The following is a 17,446-nucleotide window of genomic DNA, read 5'->3' as shown; positions in this document are numbered from 1 at the left end:
CCTTAGACAATTCGAAATCTTAGCTGATAGAATGGAACAAGGTTGTCGAGGTTACCAGCTGCACCCATTGCGACATTTGCTCACTTAATATTTACACTGAATTCCCATTTCTATTAATACACACTCCAAAGAAAATTGCTCATTTCAGGTGAGACATTTATGTGCCCCCCGTCATTGATGGGTACCTTTGCTAGTATATATATGTTGTCGTGTGATTCCCTCCCAGTTAACAACAGGAGAGTCACGGATAGCCAATAGCGAGCTTTTAACTCCGAAGGCGATGATCAAATGTGGATTTTACTATATATGCACGGGAGGAAGAAAGAAAAAGAGGAAGTTGAAGAGCTCACCTGTGGTCTGGCCGCAGTCCTCAAACCTGCGGAAAATAAACTCACGAACCAGATTTAAAATGTAAAAAAATAAATAGGTTTATTTTACGGAATGCTGGTACCAAGAAAAACGCGACGGTAAAACTAAATTCCCTATATGGAGCGCTCCCTCACCAGACTTATAAACACAGACAAAGGAAATATGAAAAGAAAAGAAAAACGTGTAGTTTAATTGTGCACCTATCTCTGATCAGCCCGTGGGGTCTCGTCAGGGTCATCAAAATAGTCCGGGGCGCTGGCGACATTGTGCGCGCGTTGGCGCAAAACAGGCCTTACTTGGCCTCGATGAAGGCCTCCCGTGCGAGGCGAATGGGCCGTGTGCAGGGCGTTCATCCACCCATCCTCTGCACGGAGAACCGCAGTTCCCGGTGGCGTCTCTGAATACAGTCGGTCCGATCGCTTCCTGGAGCCCTTCGTCCATGCCCAACTGTCTTCCCCCAGAGTCCGGAACCAAGAGAGTGAGTCGATGGCAGAGGAAGGCGTGAGGGGCAAGCGAGAGAGAAGGCAAGAGCAGAGGGTAAGCGAGAAGCAAGAGAGAAAATGTCGGTCCAAGAGTTCTTTTAACGTCAGGTCATGACGTCATCGGCTCTTCTCCACCAATCAGCCCGCAGGCCACCACTGTTTGCTCAGCTCTTCACCAGTCAGCGTGCCGCTTCTTGCTCGCTTCTGACGTCATCGGTGGTCCTTGCCAATTGGCGTTCTGCTTCCTCCTCGGCCTTCTCTCCACCAATCAGTGGGTAGCTTCTTGCTCCGCCGTGGCCAATCACTAGTCCTCGGAGCCTGCCCGAGCTATGTGTGGCGATGTAGATGGTGGTGTCCATCGGCAGTGTTCAGAACTGGCTTCGGGTTGGTTTTATTGTTATTATGGTTTAATTAATGGGCATTTCCTCACTAGTGTCTATGGTGCGGTGCCAAAAGAGATAAAGGATAAATTACCAAGGGTAAGACGTACAAGGGATAATTTATCCTTATGCCCCAAGCTAGTTAACATGCCCCGCCCCCTCGTGACGGGGACAGATATACACTTATCCGACATTCGGCTAAACAGAAATTACATGGTGATGGTTCTTACCCCCCATCCGGAGCATGATACCTACACAAATCTACCTGACTCTACATATCACTACCCCACAAACATTATATATACATATATATATATACATATATATATATATATATATATATACATATATATATATATATATATATATATATATATATATATATATATATATGGTATTTTTTCCCACCTCCTCTGTCCACAACTTGCTCATCTTTGCTGTTGAAGGTATTATACAATTCATCTCTGAGGGTATTTATTGTTTGGTTCAATATCAATTATGAGTGATGGACAACTGGGTCTGGTTTCAGGCAACTAGTGCACTCACTCCATACAGGGGCGACAGGAAGGGTGCTGTTATTATTCACTGTGGGGTATATAGATTATAGTATATATAGACTCGGGTCTCAAGAACGTCGTGGTGTGTTCAGTTAACAAGTTTCTTGTAGAGTTCTCAGCAAGTGGCTTAAGCATTCAAGCAAGCACTCCATTTAAAACCCTTGATAAGGAAGGGCTGGCTTGGCAAGCCCCAGCTAGCTGCTTAGTAACTGAACTCACAGGGCGGTAATCTTCATCCTGATGAAGCAGCACTTACACGGAAGGAAAATTTGAAAATGATGTTATGCTAACTTTTTAGGGAAGGGCGTATGGGCTTGATCAAGCCTTACTAATAATTTAACACTTGACCCAAACAAAGCCAATGGAAATCTGACACAACAAAGCTGGACACTGTATAATCAGCAGCGGCCTACAGGTCTACTGTATTAGGCCCACCAGGAAACAAGATGGCAGCCACATCATGTCGTTTTGGCACTATGGTGGGTAGAGTCAAGCAACAGCTTTCCCACCAATGTGTGCACATTTCAAAAATCGATCCCCCAACAAAGAACCCCAACATCAACAACAATACAAAGCTCTTGTAGACCTGCGACTAAAAATAAGAATATTATTGCTTACAAAATATTTAAATTCTACGATGTTTTCTGACAAAAGACATTTCAGGAGCATCGTGTTGGTGCTTTTTTTGTATTTATTTAAAACCGGATCTCCATTGGCTTGCCATCATAAATCAAAGTGAACAAAATTAAGTTCGGAATAAACATCTGCTCAACCAATGAACTCAAACAGTATGCCTCTGACTATAAATCCACTGCCTATATAGATATAACTACCTGAAAAACACAGCTACCGCCCTCACATTAACCAAGATCTGGCATGAAACCCAGCGAGCTTCCAGGCCGTCTCACCATTAGGGAAAAACCCAAGAAAGGTATTTGGTAATCAGAACAAGCCAAAGAACTCTGCTGAAATGTTCCGGAAACAACTGCACCTATTGTCCTTGTCGTTAGTACACAGGAAGTCCAACTGAACATAATACATCTACCCAAGCCATTCCCATTTCCCAAACAATTTGGCCAAGAATGCACGAGGCAGAATCACCATTTCAAACTTAATCTTCAATTAATGGGTAAATAATCCTGCACAAAACCATGCATGTGTAAGTATGTTTGTGTGTATGTGTGTGTATTTTTATGTAAATCGTGGTTGTTATCTCCATATGCGGGTTTCAGAAGATGGAAGGGAGACCTACCAGGTCTCAAAGTATCCAGTGTGTGTGTGTGTGTGTGTGTGTGTGTGTGTGTGTGTGTGTGTGTGTGTGTGTGTGTGTTGCTTGTTGGATGAGATATCAAACACAATCCGGCCCTCGTGTCTATTTTTAAAATCGCCGATGGTTGTATGGCCAACAATGACAAAGAACAAAAGCACAACAAACGAACTGAGGAAGATGAGAGAATCACCAACAACAACATTAATGTTTAAGGAATGAGGTACAAGAGGAAGAGAGACAAAGGCAGTTTGGAACCTTCCTGGGAGGTTTTTTTTTTTTTCAGACCAAGCAGCCAGGGAATGCAGGCCTGGCAAAAGCTCAAAGCACAAGCTGGGGCCAGGGGAACAGGGAAGAACGTGTGGAGAAAAGTCAGGAGAGCAGGAAGTTCGACACTGGATTCGGAAAAGGGTGAATTGGCAGGCAGGCAAGTTGACATGCAAGTGGGTGGGTGATGAAGCATGTGTTCGTTCGAGCACAAGATAAAGCCTTCTGGTTGCCCAGAGGGTGTGCGTGAGAGAGTAGATCAAGTTTAAGCCTGGGCTTGCCTGCCCCAAATTTCTTCTATAAAAACCCCTTCAGGTACACGCAATCTATTCTCAAAATCTTCCACCTCTTCACATTCGCATTTCCACCACTAATCACAATTAACTTCATCTTACTCGATTCAAACCCCATGTACCCGACATTATTATTTACCTACCCTTGCAGAACTTATAAAGATGGAGCAGTTGAAGCAAGTTTAATTATTATTATTATTTTTATTTTTTTGTATACTGAATCGAGGCTCGTGAAAGTTGTGAAGTAAATATCCCCAAAAGCTCTAAATTTAACTACATTGGTCTGTTTGGTGTTGCCACCTGGGCAAACAGTTCACCATACACTAAACCAAGTTAAAACGACATCTGAAGAGTTGGTTTTCATAGTTCTATCTTCCATGTGTACAAGGACCTTTGGAATCCCTCGATATTATTTGCACTTGTTATACCATGCACATGTGCCAGCCATTCTTTGAGATTTAGTCATTTCTTTTTTGGGTAGATGGGAATGGTGTGGGGAGGGGAGGGGGAGGAGTGGAGGGCTCGTACCCAGATCCGGATCTTTCCCAAACTTAATGGATTATCATCCATTATGACATAAGTAGCAGAAGCCGATACCACAATATACATAAAAAAGAAAAAACATAAGGAAAAAAACTTTTATTCTTGCACTGGTTGAAAGAGCTCAAAAATGGGAGGATATATATACAGTATAGATATACAGTATATATATATATATATATAAATAAAAATAATATATATTGTTACGGTTTTTAGAACCTTCACTTTGTAAAATAATAATTCTTCTAAATATCCACCTTTGTAAAGGTTGCACCCTAGTTAGGCCATGTACAACACGTAGGACACCGTAGAAACCTCTCTAGTTATTTCATTAGTCTATGTTTCAGTTAAGGATCTGTTTCCAATAGTTGAATCTGCGTTGTATTAATTAAATAAGAGTAGGCCCCAAAGTTCCTTTCCAAAGCGGTGCGAGTGGTTTTCTATCCCACAAGCCGCCATAAGCCACGCAGCCGAGTTGGAGAAGAAGGGGGAGGAGCGCCAGGAGCGAAGGCGTGGCCCATCAACGCACCATTAAGGGGCGGAGTCCGGGAGCCCTCGCGACCAATCAGGGCCGAGGCGAGCTCACCGGTGGGTGTGTCCTAAAAAAGCGGTGGCTTGATACGTAAAAGCCCGATATAAGCACCGCCGGGGACTACTTCGGAAGAGGAGCCAGGGAGAGAGGAGTCGAACATCAAGAGATGTGCCCGGGAGAACGAGAGAGCCAGATGAGCCCAGTGGATGGTAAGAGCCGATGAGCAAGAGCAAAGAGAGAGACAGAGGGTCGGTCCGCTACCACGACGATAATAATCGCGCTGCTTGCCGGGTTTCGCCGCGAACCCAAGACGTGGACCGGAGTGGAGCGTGCACCTGGAGCGGGACCCCGACGCCTGTGCCATCTGCCGGACCTTCCTTCCCTGCCATCTGCATGAACCTTCTCTTCCTTCCCACCACTACCCTTTCGTGTAAGTCTGTTCGTATTGTCTTGGGAGTGTTATATAAGAGTGTCTAAGCTTGCCCTGTGCCCTTTTATTTCCTCTACTTGTATATTCTTGCCCTTTCGTTTCCTCTTTAATCATTACTGTATAAATAAACCATATTTGTTCTTTCTTTACCCCTTGGTTTCTTCTCATCCGATCGCTTTCGTCCTGTCCCCAATTGATATACGTGGCACGATTTGGCCAACGCTCAGGATCGGGTTAGTGTTTGCTAACGGCTCGGATTTTGGACTGCTAACCACTCGGCAAACTCCATCTTGTCCGGGTCCGAGCAGGGAATTATATCCCTGCTTTGCGGAGGGATTGGCAAAGGTATCTGGGAACCCATTGACCAATCACCCTGGCCAATCTCACCCCGCAGAGGAGCGTGTAATTTCAAGGAACGGAGGATCGGCCAGTGTAAAAGACAAGGGGATTAACCCCCCCTCGGTAAGGGGAGCGCCGACCCCCGGATCCGCAACAATTGGTGTCCAGGAGTGGAATTTTGGACCCGAACCAAATTTTAATCCATCTTGAGAAATTTGGTCAAAAAATTAGGAGCGGCCAAAATTTTTATTATAACATCTAAATTTTACATCGTGCCATGGATAATCAAGGCGAACGGATGCCGGTGGGGGAGATAGAAGAAGGGTTAGAGTTAACCCAGGACCCCAGGGAAGAGGTGGGAGAAATGGAAGATGAGGTTGAAGAAGGTGCGGTAGTGGGGGTTGCAGGCACACAAAATGGCGGCGCCTCGCACATGGCCGCGGCAGCCGAGCCCGCGGCACCAGTAGACTGGGGCCTATTTTTGGTGCAGATGAGGGCCTTTATGGTCAAGAAGGGTGAAGACATGGAAAAGAACAGGGAGCAATTGGGAAGCCAAATTGGGGGATTGAGTAAGGAGATGGGAGAAATGAGGGCCAATATTGAAGGGTTTGGGAACAGAATGGGTGACCGAATTTTAAAAATGGGGGAGAACTTTGGGAGCAGGCTGGGCGAAAGGGTTGCGGGGGTACGCGACGAGGTAGCGCGGCTTGAGAAGCGCGGAGAAATCGAGGCCGAGCAAGGCAAAGTCACGTGGACGGGTATAGAAATCGCGACCCGGGGTATGGAAAAGCCAACGGCCGTAGAATTAAAAGAAAATTTTTTGAGCGCGTCGGCGGTCTTTGGGCTGGAAAAAAAAATCAAAACCGAAGCAATAGTGGAAATTGGGGCGGAAGAGACGGACTTAGAAAAGCACTCGCAGGAGGAGGGAATGGAATATGCCCAAAGTCTGTGCTCACATCGTGATGATGTACTGATTAACCCGAATAAAGATTTGCAGGTGTTGGAGCGGGGAGGAAGAAGAAGCGCCAAGGTGAGCCGGGTGATATATGGTGAAAAAAGATTTTGCAGGAGAGTGTTTGCCGCGAAAAGAATTTTCGCGCGGTTGGGATCGAGACGGCACCCGGGCATTTGTGGAAGGTCCCTTCTGAGTGGTGTGAGAGAAAATGGCGCGCGTGTGCGAATGGGGTCGAGGCGCGAGTGTGTTACCGAGTGCGAGAGCGAACGCACGTCGGAGTGTATGTGTGATGAATGCGATACAGAGTGTGGAAGTAGGAGTGAGTGTGACCAGGAGTGTGAGTCGGATGAGGAGCGTGTGCGAGGAGGCACACCCGAGTTGGTGGAGCATGTGATTGGGTGTGCGACGATGGATTGCACACCCGTGAGTAGGTGTGCGCTGAATGGGTGGATGCAAGAGTGCACCCCCATGAGTGGTACGGAGTACGTACCGGGAGAGAGTGCGCAAGACGGGGCGCGAGAGAGGTGTTATGGAGTGTGCGAACAGCGAGTGGTGTGTAACAGAGAGTGCGGTGGTGGAATTGACGAAGTGTATGAGATGTATGAGTGTAGAACGGAACGCGTGGTGTGAGCATGCGAATAAGGCATTGACGTTGACCGGGTTAGCGTTTAGGCCGACGTGTAGCCGACGCGAGCTCTCGGTCCGTGACGGGCTTTGTGTGCTGCGGGAGCCAGCGGGATTGGTGTCGCGTCGCTCCTGCTCGGAGCGCTGTGCACGATTCGGGCCGGGCCCCGCCCTGTACGGTCGGTGCCGCGCTTTGTTAGGCAAAGCGACCGACCCGGTTCGAGGGGAGGCAGGAGGGGTCAGAGCAGCGCCCCCTTGTGGTGGCGGCGTTCTGACCGGGCAAGACTGGGCCACCGCGCTTGGGAGCGCAAGGCCCTGCGTAGGGATGGTGCCTTGAACCTTGGCCCGACCAAACCTCCTCCCCTGAATCCGAATGCCGGACGGACCCAACCTGCAGGCGACAAACCACCCGTATTCATTGCTCGGCTTTGCGAAGCCGAGCTTTTGAAAATGCATTGACGCACCGAGAGGCTCAGAGTAGTGGACGATTGATGGTAGTAGTGATAGTGATGACGAATGGTAGTTTTACCATTCGCCTCACGTTTTGGGGCACATGAGCATTAGTTTATGGGGATTGGCTGTGTAAACTAGCCTGGGAGGGTTAGGTTATAATGTTTAGGGAATTAGAAATGACCATAGGTCACGTTAGATTTAAGTAGTGACATGATACCTGTAGAGGGGACGTAGAGAGATTAGTATGGATGATAACGACGAGGGAGTGCTTAGTACAAGGGAAGACGGGGAGCACGAGTTATAGAAGGGCAGTAGTTAGATCAGATTATGCAGTGGGTGATTGTGCATTGTATTGAGTGAATGGGTCTGGAGGAAAGGAGGGTGCAAGTGCCACCAGGTGTGCAAGTGAAGTACAGAGGTGTGGAGAATGGTTGTATGGAATAAATGGTCTGGAATGAATGGAGTACGGAATGGATGGTGTGGAATACGTGGAGTGGAGTGTATGGTGCGAAAGGGTGAGTGGGGACAGGATGGACCCCCTCACTAGTACCCGGGGAGGATAGTTTTAAAGTAGGTAGAGGGAGTAGGTAAATTGTGGTTGTATATTGGCATCTGTGGTGCGAGTAGTTGCACAGAAGTGTTGGATGGGTGCATTAGTGTAGTAGATTGGCTGGGCGTGTGGCCTGTTAGTGTGTGTGATTAAATGGGCACTCTGCCACTGTTAGTCTGTCGGCCAGGTGAGGCCGCAGGTAGGCTCTGGGAGCCAGTGGTTGTTCAATGGGGCCCGAGGATCCGGAGGACGGACCCGGGTAGCCCGACGCCAGAGAGGGCGGTAGGGGGTGAGAGCGCCAGAGGGCCTTCCCCAGGTAGATTAGGGTGAGGAGCAGGTAAGCTCGGGAGGCAACTACAGTGGCGGAGGTGTGCAGGTGAGCGGACCTGCCGGGAGCGCCACACGACCCAGCCCGGAAATTGTGCGAGGGCATAGGGAGTAGAATTGGGGGAGTGAGACCCCAAATTGGTGAGCACCACAGTTTGGTCAATGGAAATTGGTTTTTACTGTAGAACCACATAGTGTAAAATGGCCAATGGTTTTGCAGGGAAAGACCCCAGGTAGTGTGTTAAAGTCATTTAGAAGGTAGTTAGGATTGAAAATCTCTTCGCACCATCCGCATCCACTCACCGAGGTGACAGGACTCCACACCACAGTTTTTTTTGCAAATGTCTGGGATGCAAGACGCATCATGACATGGGGGTGACATTGTGCTTGTGATTCCATCTCTTCCTCCTTAGGAGGGATTGATGAGGAATTGGAATTGATGGCAAATTTGGTTTAGAGGGATTGATGATGAATTTGGTATTAGGGGAGATATGTGGAAGACAGGACGTAGCGACGGATTTGTAAATTGTGTAAATACGGGGTCGGGGCAAGTGTAGATTAGGTGACGGGGGGGGGGGGGGGGGAGATATGGAAGCTACGAGCTTTCTCCGCTCGTTCTCCAGCGCACCTCACCTTGCATTGCCTTGTTTTAACGTGTACCCTTGCGATCTTGCCCCGCTGCTTGATTGTCCTCCTTCCCCCACTCATGGATTTGTTCATTTTGGGCCCGGGGGGAGTGCGCAGGTGTCCGCGGTTGTGTGCCCGCACCCTCGTTGCTGCCTGCCTGGACCGGTACACCACTTTATGGACCACACGTTTTTGTGGCCGAGCAGCACTTTATGGACCACACGGTTTTGTGGCCGAGCACCACTTTATGGACCCCACCTTTTGGGGCCTGGCACCTCTGCTGGGGACCGGCCATTGTGGCCAGCGAAATCTTGCTTGCGGACCACGGTTGAGGTGGCACCTAAGCCATGCAGGTGGACCACCCTGAGTTGGCCCCTGCTGGCCATAATTAAAAGAAAAGCGGATGCGTTGTGTGCCTTTTTTATTTTCAAATAGGCCGCAAGCAAGAACAAGAACATCAAGAGACATCGGCCCAGCAGAGCAGAGAAGCAAGAAGACGTCATCGTCAATTATAATAACAAATGTGGTGAATGTGCACTGGATGGTGCTGACTGTGGTGCTTTTGGTGCTTTTTGTTTATTGGTGCTTATGGTGTATCGGTGCAGTGCAGTGCATGACTCTTCCTCTTTTCAAAAGATATTTTTTGTCTCCCAAATGACAGGTCCTGGGTTCGCGTTGTAAATACCAAATAGTGTTCTTGTAAATAATGCTCCCCATCGTCAATGTGTAGTTTCAAAATAATTCCGCAATTCGGTTATTCTGTGGGCGTGAATCTGTTAGGTAGAATGCAACGCAGCAGGCGGGACATACTTAATTGTTAAAACTGTCGCACTCAGGGAGTCAGGGTAAGTAGAGGGTTACTACACCTAAGTGTCACACTAAGTTAAAGTTTTGTCGGCACGCAGCGTGCCTGGAGGAGAGAAGGGTGCTGCGTTACGGTTTTTAGAACCTTCATTTTGTAAAATAATAATTCTTGTAAATATCCCCCTTTGTAAAGGTTGCACCCTAGTTAGGCCACGTACAACACGTAGGACACCGTAGAAACCTCTCTAGTTATTTCATTAGTCTATGTTTCAGTTAAGGATCTGTTTCCAATAGTTGAATCTGCATTGTATTAATTAAATAAGAGTAGGCCCCAAAGTTCCTTTCAAAAGTGGTGCGAGTGGTTTTCTATCCCGCAAGCCGCCATAAGCCACACGGCCGAGTTGGAGAAGAAGGGGGAGGAGCGCCAGGAGCGAAGGCGTGGCCCATCAACGCACCATCAAGGGGCGGAGTCCGGGAGCCCTCGTGACCAATCAGGGCCGAGGCGAGCTCACTGGTGGGTATGTCCTAAAAAGCGGTGGCTTGATACGTAAAAGCCCGATATAAGCACCGCTGGGGACTACTTCAGAGGAGGAGCCAGGGAGAGAGAAGGAGTCGAACATCAAGAGATGTGCCCGGGAGAACGAGAGAGCCAGATGAGCCCAGTGGATGGTAAGAGCAGATGAGCAAGAGCAAAGAGAGAGAGAGGGTCGGTCCGCTACCACGACGATAATAATCGCGCTGCTTGCAGGGTTTCGCCGCGAACCCAAGACGTGGACCGGAGTGGAGCGGGACCCCGACGCCTGTGCCATCTGCCGGACCTTCCTTCCCTGCCATCTGCATGAACCTTCTCTTCCTTCCCACAACTTCCCTTTCGTGTAAGTCTGTTCGTATTGTCTTGGGAGTGTTATATAAGAGTGTCTAAGCTTGCCCTGTGTCCTTTTATTTCCTCTACTTGTGTATTCTTGCCCTTTCGTTTCCTCTTTAATCATTACTGTATAAATAAACCATATTTGTTCTTTCTTTACCCCTTGGTTTCTTCTCATCCGATCGCTTCCGTCCTGTCTCCAATTGATATACGTGGCACGATTTGGCCAACGCTCAGGATCGGGTTAGTGTTTGCTAATGGCTCGGATTTTGGACTGCTAACCGCTCGGCAAACTCCATCTTGTCTGGGTTCGAGCAGGGAATTATATCCCTGCTTTGCGGAGGGATTGGCAAAGGTATCTGGGAACCCATTGACCAATCACCCTGGCCAATCTCACCCCACAAAGGAGCGTGTAATTTCCAGGAACGGAGGATCGGCCAGTGTAAAAGACAAGGGGATTAACCCCCCCTTGGTAAGGGGAGCGCCGACCCCCGGATCCGCACCAATATATATGAGCTGAATGCACCCGGCGTTGCCCAGGTTCTTTTTGAATGAATTTAATCTTCTGTACATAGGTCTGACGCGAGCCCAGTATCAGTTAGTGCTCAACGTTTCCTTGTTCTTTCTTCTGTCGGGCCCCGCGAGTGAGAATTTTGAAGGCATGTGTTGCAATCAGTCAGATATTCCAATTAAGTGCATAAGTTGTACTTCAAGAGAATTTTGCAAAAAGAAGATTTATTGCGAAATGGGCCCAGCCCGGCCGAGGCAGCCTCGACACCTAGCCTATAACCTTCCCAGGGCCCGTCCTGACATTTTTTGTTTCAGAGGTTTCCTCCGGTCTTTCACCGTTCAGGAGATCAGCGCGTGCAAACAAACAAACAAACAAAAACTTTCTTTTATATATACAGACTTGGCATTTAATATGGAATCTTTTTTTTGTGGGGGTGAACTTACTTTTCAAGATGTCTTAGAACCAAAAGTTCATTGGAATTATGTTGAAATTATTCTAGATTTTGTTAATGTGACCTTTAAAAGAAACAAAAACCACATTTAACATTTTGAAACAAATAAATTGATCCTTGAAAGTGATGTAAACTGATATCGAACTCAATTCATGGACAGTACTGTGTTAAACTTCTGTACGTTTTCCAGAAGCATCTCTTTATTTTGCACATTAGCCAATTTTTTTTTAAACAATTTAAACAAAAGTTAAATTACGACTGGGATTACTGACAGTAAAATTACAGTTCAGTACTTCGTGTAACCCCCACGAGCATTCAGGAGAGCACGTACACGTTGAGGCATGCTGTTCACGAGATTTGCCAAGGTTTGGACAGGAATCGCTTACCATGCAGTGACAATAGCCTGCTGCAATTCACACACAGAGGTCGGCTGCTGGTCCAAGTGGTCGATTTGACGCGTTAATTCTGCCCACAAGTTCTCTATCGGATTCATATCCGGGGGCATGGCAGGCCACTCCATATGCTCTACACCACGGTCAGCAAGAAAGTGTTGGATCATGCGAGCACGATGAGGCCATGCATTGTCATCTTGGAAGACAAAGTTTCCTCGAAAGGCTGCACGAGAAAATGGAAGCAATGTTTCTTCCAGAATGGCCCTGTACTTGAACTGGTTCAGGTTTCCATTCAGAACCAGGTCAGTTTTGCCCCCTGCATGAAAAGCAGCCCAAACGGTCACCCCACCACCTCCAGCTTGGAATCTTGGCACTATACAATCTTTGTTGTAGGCTTCATGCACTTGTCTGTGCACTCGGACGCGGCCATCTTGACGATAGACCAGAAATCTAGACTCGTCACTGAAGATCACGTGATTCCAGTGTCCTGGCTGCCATTGACGGTGCACTCTGGCCCACTGCAATCGGTGCTGGCGGTGTTGTCTGGTCAGGCGTGGCTTTCTCGGGGGACGCCTGGCACGATAGCCTGCTTGAACCAGTCGTTGGTTGACTAGCCTTCTGGATACAGGCACATTTGTCAGTTGCTGCCACTCAGCCCTAAGCCGATTAGCTGACTTGGTACGGCCATTGCGGACTAACCGGTGCAGCTGGCGATCATCCCTCCTTGTGGTTCTGCGGGGACGTCCTGGCCTCGGTATTGGAGTAGGGACACCCCTCTGAGCATTTCGTTTCAGGATCATTGACACCTGACCTTGAGTGATGCCATACTGCCGAGCAATAGCATGCTGTTTCATGCCGTAATTTCGTAAAGCCACCACTCCATGACAAACAGCATTGTCGAGTTGACGGACCATCTCCAGAGGAAGCGGCAATAACTTTTGGAGGCGTGCAGCAGTTGTTTTCCACTAATACAGAACACAACAACCCTTGTATACCCGACTGTGAAGCCAATCATCAAATGCGCCTGTCCGTACATTTTGCCACGCCACCTGTGATATAATCCTGTTGTTGACTTCTTGCTGCGACAATCAGTGACATGGTTCTTTTTACAAATAAATCACCAAAGTGTAAAAGAAACTCACCAGATTGATATACTGAGTTAAGAAAGTAAACCCAAGTCAAGAAAAAAAAAATATTCCATATTAAATGCCAAGTCTGTATATATAGATATAAGATATATATATCTCAATAGGAATGAATGTTGTTGTTTTGGGGGGGGGGGGGGGGAAGGGATTGAGGCAGCAGTCTGTTGCCTATACACCACCCCAGTTCAATTAAATGTTTTTCCAATTGAATTTTTTTTTGCAATTTTTACAGAGGTTGAGATTAATTTGATCAGGTTTTACCTAATTTATTTTCTTCCCGAGGAGAGTTTCTGTGTTTCAGGGGAGCACAAACAAACACACAGCATTATATCTATATCCTCAGAGATTTCCCACACTACCATTGCAAGCTTTATAATGGCCGATGTCTTACGTGCCTGCTAGGCAGACCCCGGATGTGTGTGTATGTATGTGTATGTGTACAAGTGTATGTGGAAGTGCATTAGAGATGAACTCATCTCGATATGGGTTCTCAGGACAGAAACTAACATTTCATACAAAAACATTATTGATCCATCACCAATGCATAATGCGAGTGTATTTAGTAAGGGCATTGCTCAGAAATACAATGTAATTTTTTGTTTTTAAATACGCACTCAAAAAACTACCACTGTATCCACCGTTCCACCTGCATGGAAAAAACCTGCAAACCCTAAAATGCTTCCTCTTTCCTCCACAAACATCTCTAAACTCCTCACTAGCATTTTTATTCACCACTTCATTATTTTGCTTAAACTGCTGATTAGTGATCACTTTGCCTCCTGCACACTTTGCCTCCTGGTTATGGCTCCAAGACGAGTGTTCACCTCCTCACCCATCCAATTCATGATATTTTAACCCCCCCAATACATTAAGTTATGTGTTATTGTGCTTTCTCCCCTCGTCCTTTTCTGTTCCATTGCTGTTTCATCCACCGTTTTCCTTTCCGTTGATGCATTTCCCCACTTTCCAACGTGTTCTTCTGTTCTGTGGTCAAGCTCTTCGATGCGCCTCGACTTAGTGTACGAGCAACGACCATCCCACAACCATTCAAACCACCTTAGCAGTCACTATTGATCGTTTCCCTACCTTCAATGTTTCGCATCTCCTTACATCGCAGCAGTTTGTCCCCAATTCAAATATTATGCATTTGTCCCTCACCTCGTCTCCTTATATTATTTGCAGTTCCAAATCATATTTCTCCGAATTATCACCCTTCCGCATTTCTACAATAGATCTCAAACACCTCTTTCGGTAGAATGAGTCAGCAGTCTTGCTGGTGAAGGTGAGCGTCGATCTGCATCGCCGGACAGGTAAAACAATGGATGAAATCGACAGGACGTTGGAGGCATTCTCGTCGCCATGGAATTGGAAAGCAAGGAGAAGCTGACGTTTCGGGTGTTAACCCTTCATCAGAGTGACGTCAGTTTCTTGCTTCCCACTGCAGGTGGCATCCCTACTTGTCAATTTTTGTAAAAGTTTATTTTACACACATACATACATACATATATACATACATACATATATATATACACACACATACATACACACACATACACACACACACATACATACACACACATACATACATACACACACACACACACACACACACACACACACACACACACACACACACACACACACACACACACACACACACACACACACGTAAATTTGCACACGCTACCCCTCCGCCCCAAACCACCACTTGACAGCATCATGACATCTGCCCTTGTCCTACGACTACGAGGGAATCGCACCGTGAGGCAGTCGTAACGATACCAGTCTGTGGCAGCAGCAACACGACGAGGCCGACGATGATGAAAATGATGGCAACACGGAGGAGATCCGGAGGAACGAAAACCGAAAGACACAATCTACCGAGATGAAGGAAGACGAGAAGCGTGGTGTACCAGCGGGGTTTGAGGGAAAGGAAGGGAGAGCGTGAAGAAGATTAAGACTACAGCGGAGAGGGGAAGAGCGAGGTGATTCACGGAGAAGCCAGGACTGAACGACGGACGAAGCAACGATCAAGCAGAGAAGAAAAGAGAACGAACGAATCCAGGGTCTTTAGGCCGAAATGGCGAAGGATCCACCAGCTCGCCGGATGCCCAGATCACCGCTCACCCATTGGCTACGGCGACCGGAAGTGGTCATGCATCATAAACTGTTCCAACAAGGCTTTGACGTTTACCGAAGCGATCAAGAAATTGATCTTTTATCAAGCTTCCGAACGGGAAAAGGGAATGAACGTTAAAACATTTTGTCTCTAACCATAAAGTGATGCTTAATATGGAGGGAAACGCAAATATAAGGTCGAGCTGATTTTTGCTTGCAAACCATTGCATTGGCTGAGGTAAAAGAAAATAAATAAATAATGACATCATACAATAATTCCCTTACCTCAGACTTTCTTTTTCTTGCAAACGTTCGGACGATGTAAATGACATTCAACATCCAGTGAAAATGATCAACTCAAGGGATCCCTCATATATGACAAATATGAGTAATTACGTACGGTACGATGAATCCTCACAGTAATGCAATTCGACGCTATTTGGAAAATAATATATTAAATGTCGCTGGGTTTGAATGCGCAAAAAAATATTTAAAAAAAAAAAAACACGAACTGAAGAGAAATAAAAACAGCGAAATGAAAACGGAAACGTCGAAAGATCATCGAAGCCAAGAAGCTTCGCCTGGCAACTGCCTTGCTATTGGCCAAGGGGCTGGCAGGGGTGACGTCAGACTAATATCCAAACCACGCCCCATATCCTGTCGAAAACACGTGATTCAAGCCGACGATCATGATATTCCTCAATAGATTTTGCTGTTTTAAATGTTGATCAATGAATGCGTTTCCAGCAGAAGTCAGGACCGGAATTTAGACGGATACACACACATGGCCTACACTTATAAATGATTAGGTTGAAGCGCGGTGCCGCGCGCGCTAAGGCTTACGAAAGGAGCAAGAGGACAACGCGGTTCATACAAAAGAGTCTTTATTCAAAGCACTCAAACTGCACCACTGACCACTGAGCTGCTCGGGGCTGCGCGCCCCGTGTATATCCTGAGGCCACGCCTCTCTCCCCGGCGTGGCCCACCCCCACTTGGTGTGCGGGGTGATGTCACCACGTCAGTGCTTTCGTGACCGCCACACGCGCCCCCCCCAGAATCCCCGCGCACCTGAAGGGTCAGTTTGCGGGGCAAACGGATGACCCGGCCGAAGCGCCCCCTGGCGAGTGGCGGCATCCGGGATGCAGGGATGCCATCTGGGATGCCTCCGGCTGCCCCTGGGATGGGTGCAGGACCGGGGGGCGGCGTGGCGGCGGGGCTGGGCGGTGCCGGGGGTCCGCCCGCAGGGGGGCGGCCCCGACGCGGGGGTCGGGCCACTGGCGGTGGATGGTCCACGACGAGGTGGGCCGGCTTGAGGCGGTCCACAGAAACGCGGTCAGGAGTACCGCCGATGTCCAAGGTGAAGTGCTTCACCCCGGTCTCCAGCACGCGGAAAGGCCCGTCGTACGGGGGCCGCGGTGGTGTCCGGTGGGCATCGTGGCGGACGAAGACGTACTCCGCCGTGCGAAGCTCCGGGGCGACGTGCGTCGGTGGGTGCCCGTGGCGTGCCGTTGGCACCGGGGCGAACCTCTGGGCGGTCTCCTGCAGAGTGGAGCGCTGTTGTGCCATGGTGCCGTGGAGTCGGGGAGGAACTCGCCCGGCACCCGCAGCGGTTGCCCGAAGACCAACTCCGCCGCGGATGCGCGCAGGTCATCCTTGGGCGCCGTCCGGAGGCCCAGCAGGACCCAGGGGAGCCTGTCGACCCAGCCGCCGTCGCGGAGGGTGGCCCGGAGCGCGGCCTTCAATGAGCGGTGGAATCGCTCGCACAGGCCGTTAGCCTGGGGGTGGTAGGCCGTGGTTCGGTGCAGCCGGACCCCGAGCCCCCGCGCGACCGCCCCCCAGAGCTCCGGGGTGAACTGGGGGCCGCGGTCGGACGAGATGTCTGAGGGGGCACCGAACCGGGCGACCCAGGTGGCGATGAACGCCTGCGCGACGTCCGCCGCCGTCGTCGACACCAAGGGCACGGCCTCCGGCCACCGGGTGGTGCGGTCCACCATGGTGAGGACGTGGGTGAAACCCCGCGAGGGGGGCAGAGGTCCCACCAGGTCCACGTGGACGTGGTCAAACCGGCGTTTCGGCACCGTAAACGGGGCCAATGGGGCCTTGGTTTGCCGGTGCACCTTGGCGCGCTGGCACGCGAGGCACGTCCTGGCCCAGCCGCGGATGGCCTT

At 48.8% G+C, this 17,446-nt stretch overlaps 1 protein-coding gene across 4 annotated transcripts in view; it reads right to left on the bottom strand.

Moving 5' to 3' along the window:
• Positions 1-15,883, bottom strand: part of SOCS5 (suppressor of cytokine signaling 5) — a 59,196-nt gene extending 43,313 nt beyond the window's left edge. For 2 of the 4 annotated variants that reach the window (XM_068116216.2, XM_068116215.2), the window contains exon 1: positions 14,921-15,370. Coding sequence is in view for 1 of the 4 variants with exons in the window: in XM_068116214.2 (XP_067972315.2) it covers positions 15,564-15,610 (47 nt within the window). In the remaining 3 variants the exon portion in view is untranslated. Of the gene's footprint in view, positions 1-14,920; positions 15,388-15,563 lie in introns of those variants that run through there. The other 2 variants (XR_010984438.2, XM_068116214.2) reach the window with 2 other exon arrangements.
• Between the last annotated feature and the right edge of the window lie 1,563 nt (positions 15,884-17,446).

The sequence above is a fragment of the Myxine glutinosa genome, chromosome 5 (assembly GCF_964187855.1).
Source record: "Myxine glutinosa chromosome 5, kmMyxGlut1.1, whole genome shotgun sequence".
In the NCBI taxonomy this organism is placed as follows: domain Eukaryota; kingdom Metazoa; phylum Chordata; class Myxini; order Myxiniformes; family Myxinidae; genus Myxine; species Myxine glutinosa.
Note: the sequence above shows the minus strand (reverse complement) of the source record. Positions and strands in the feature narration are given on the sequence as shown.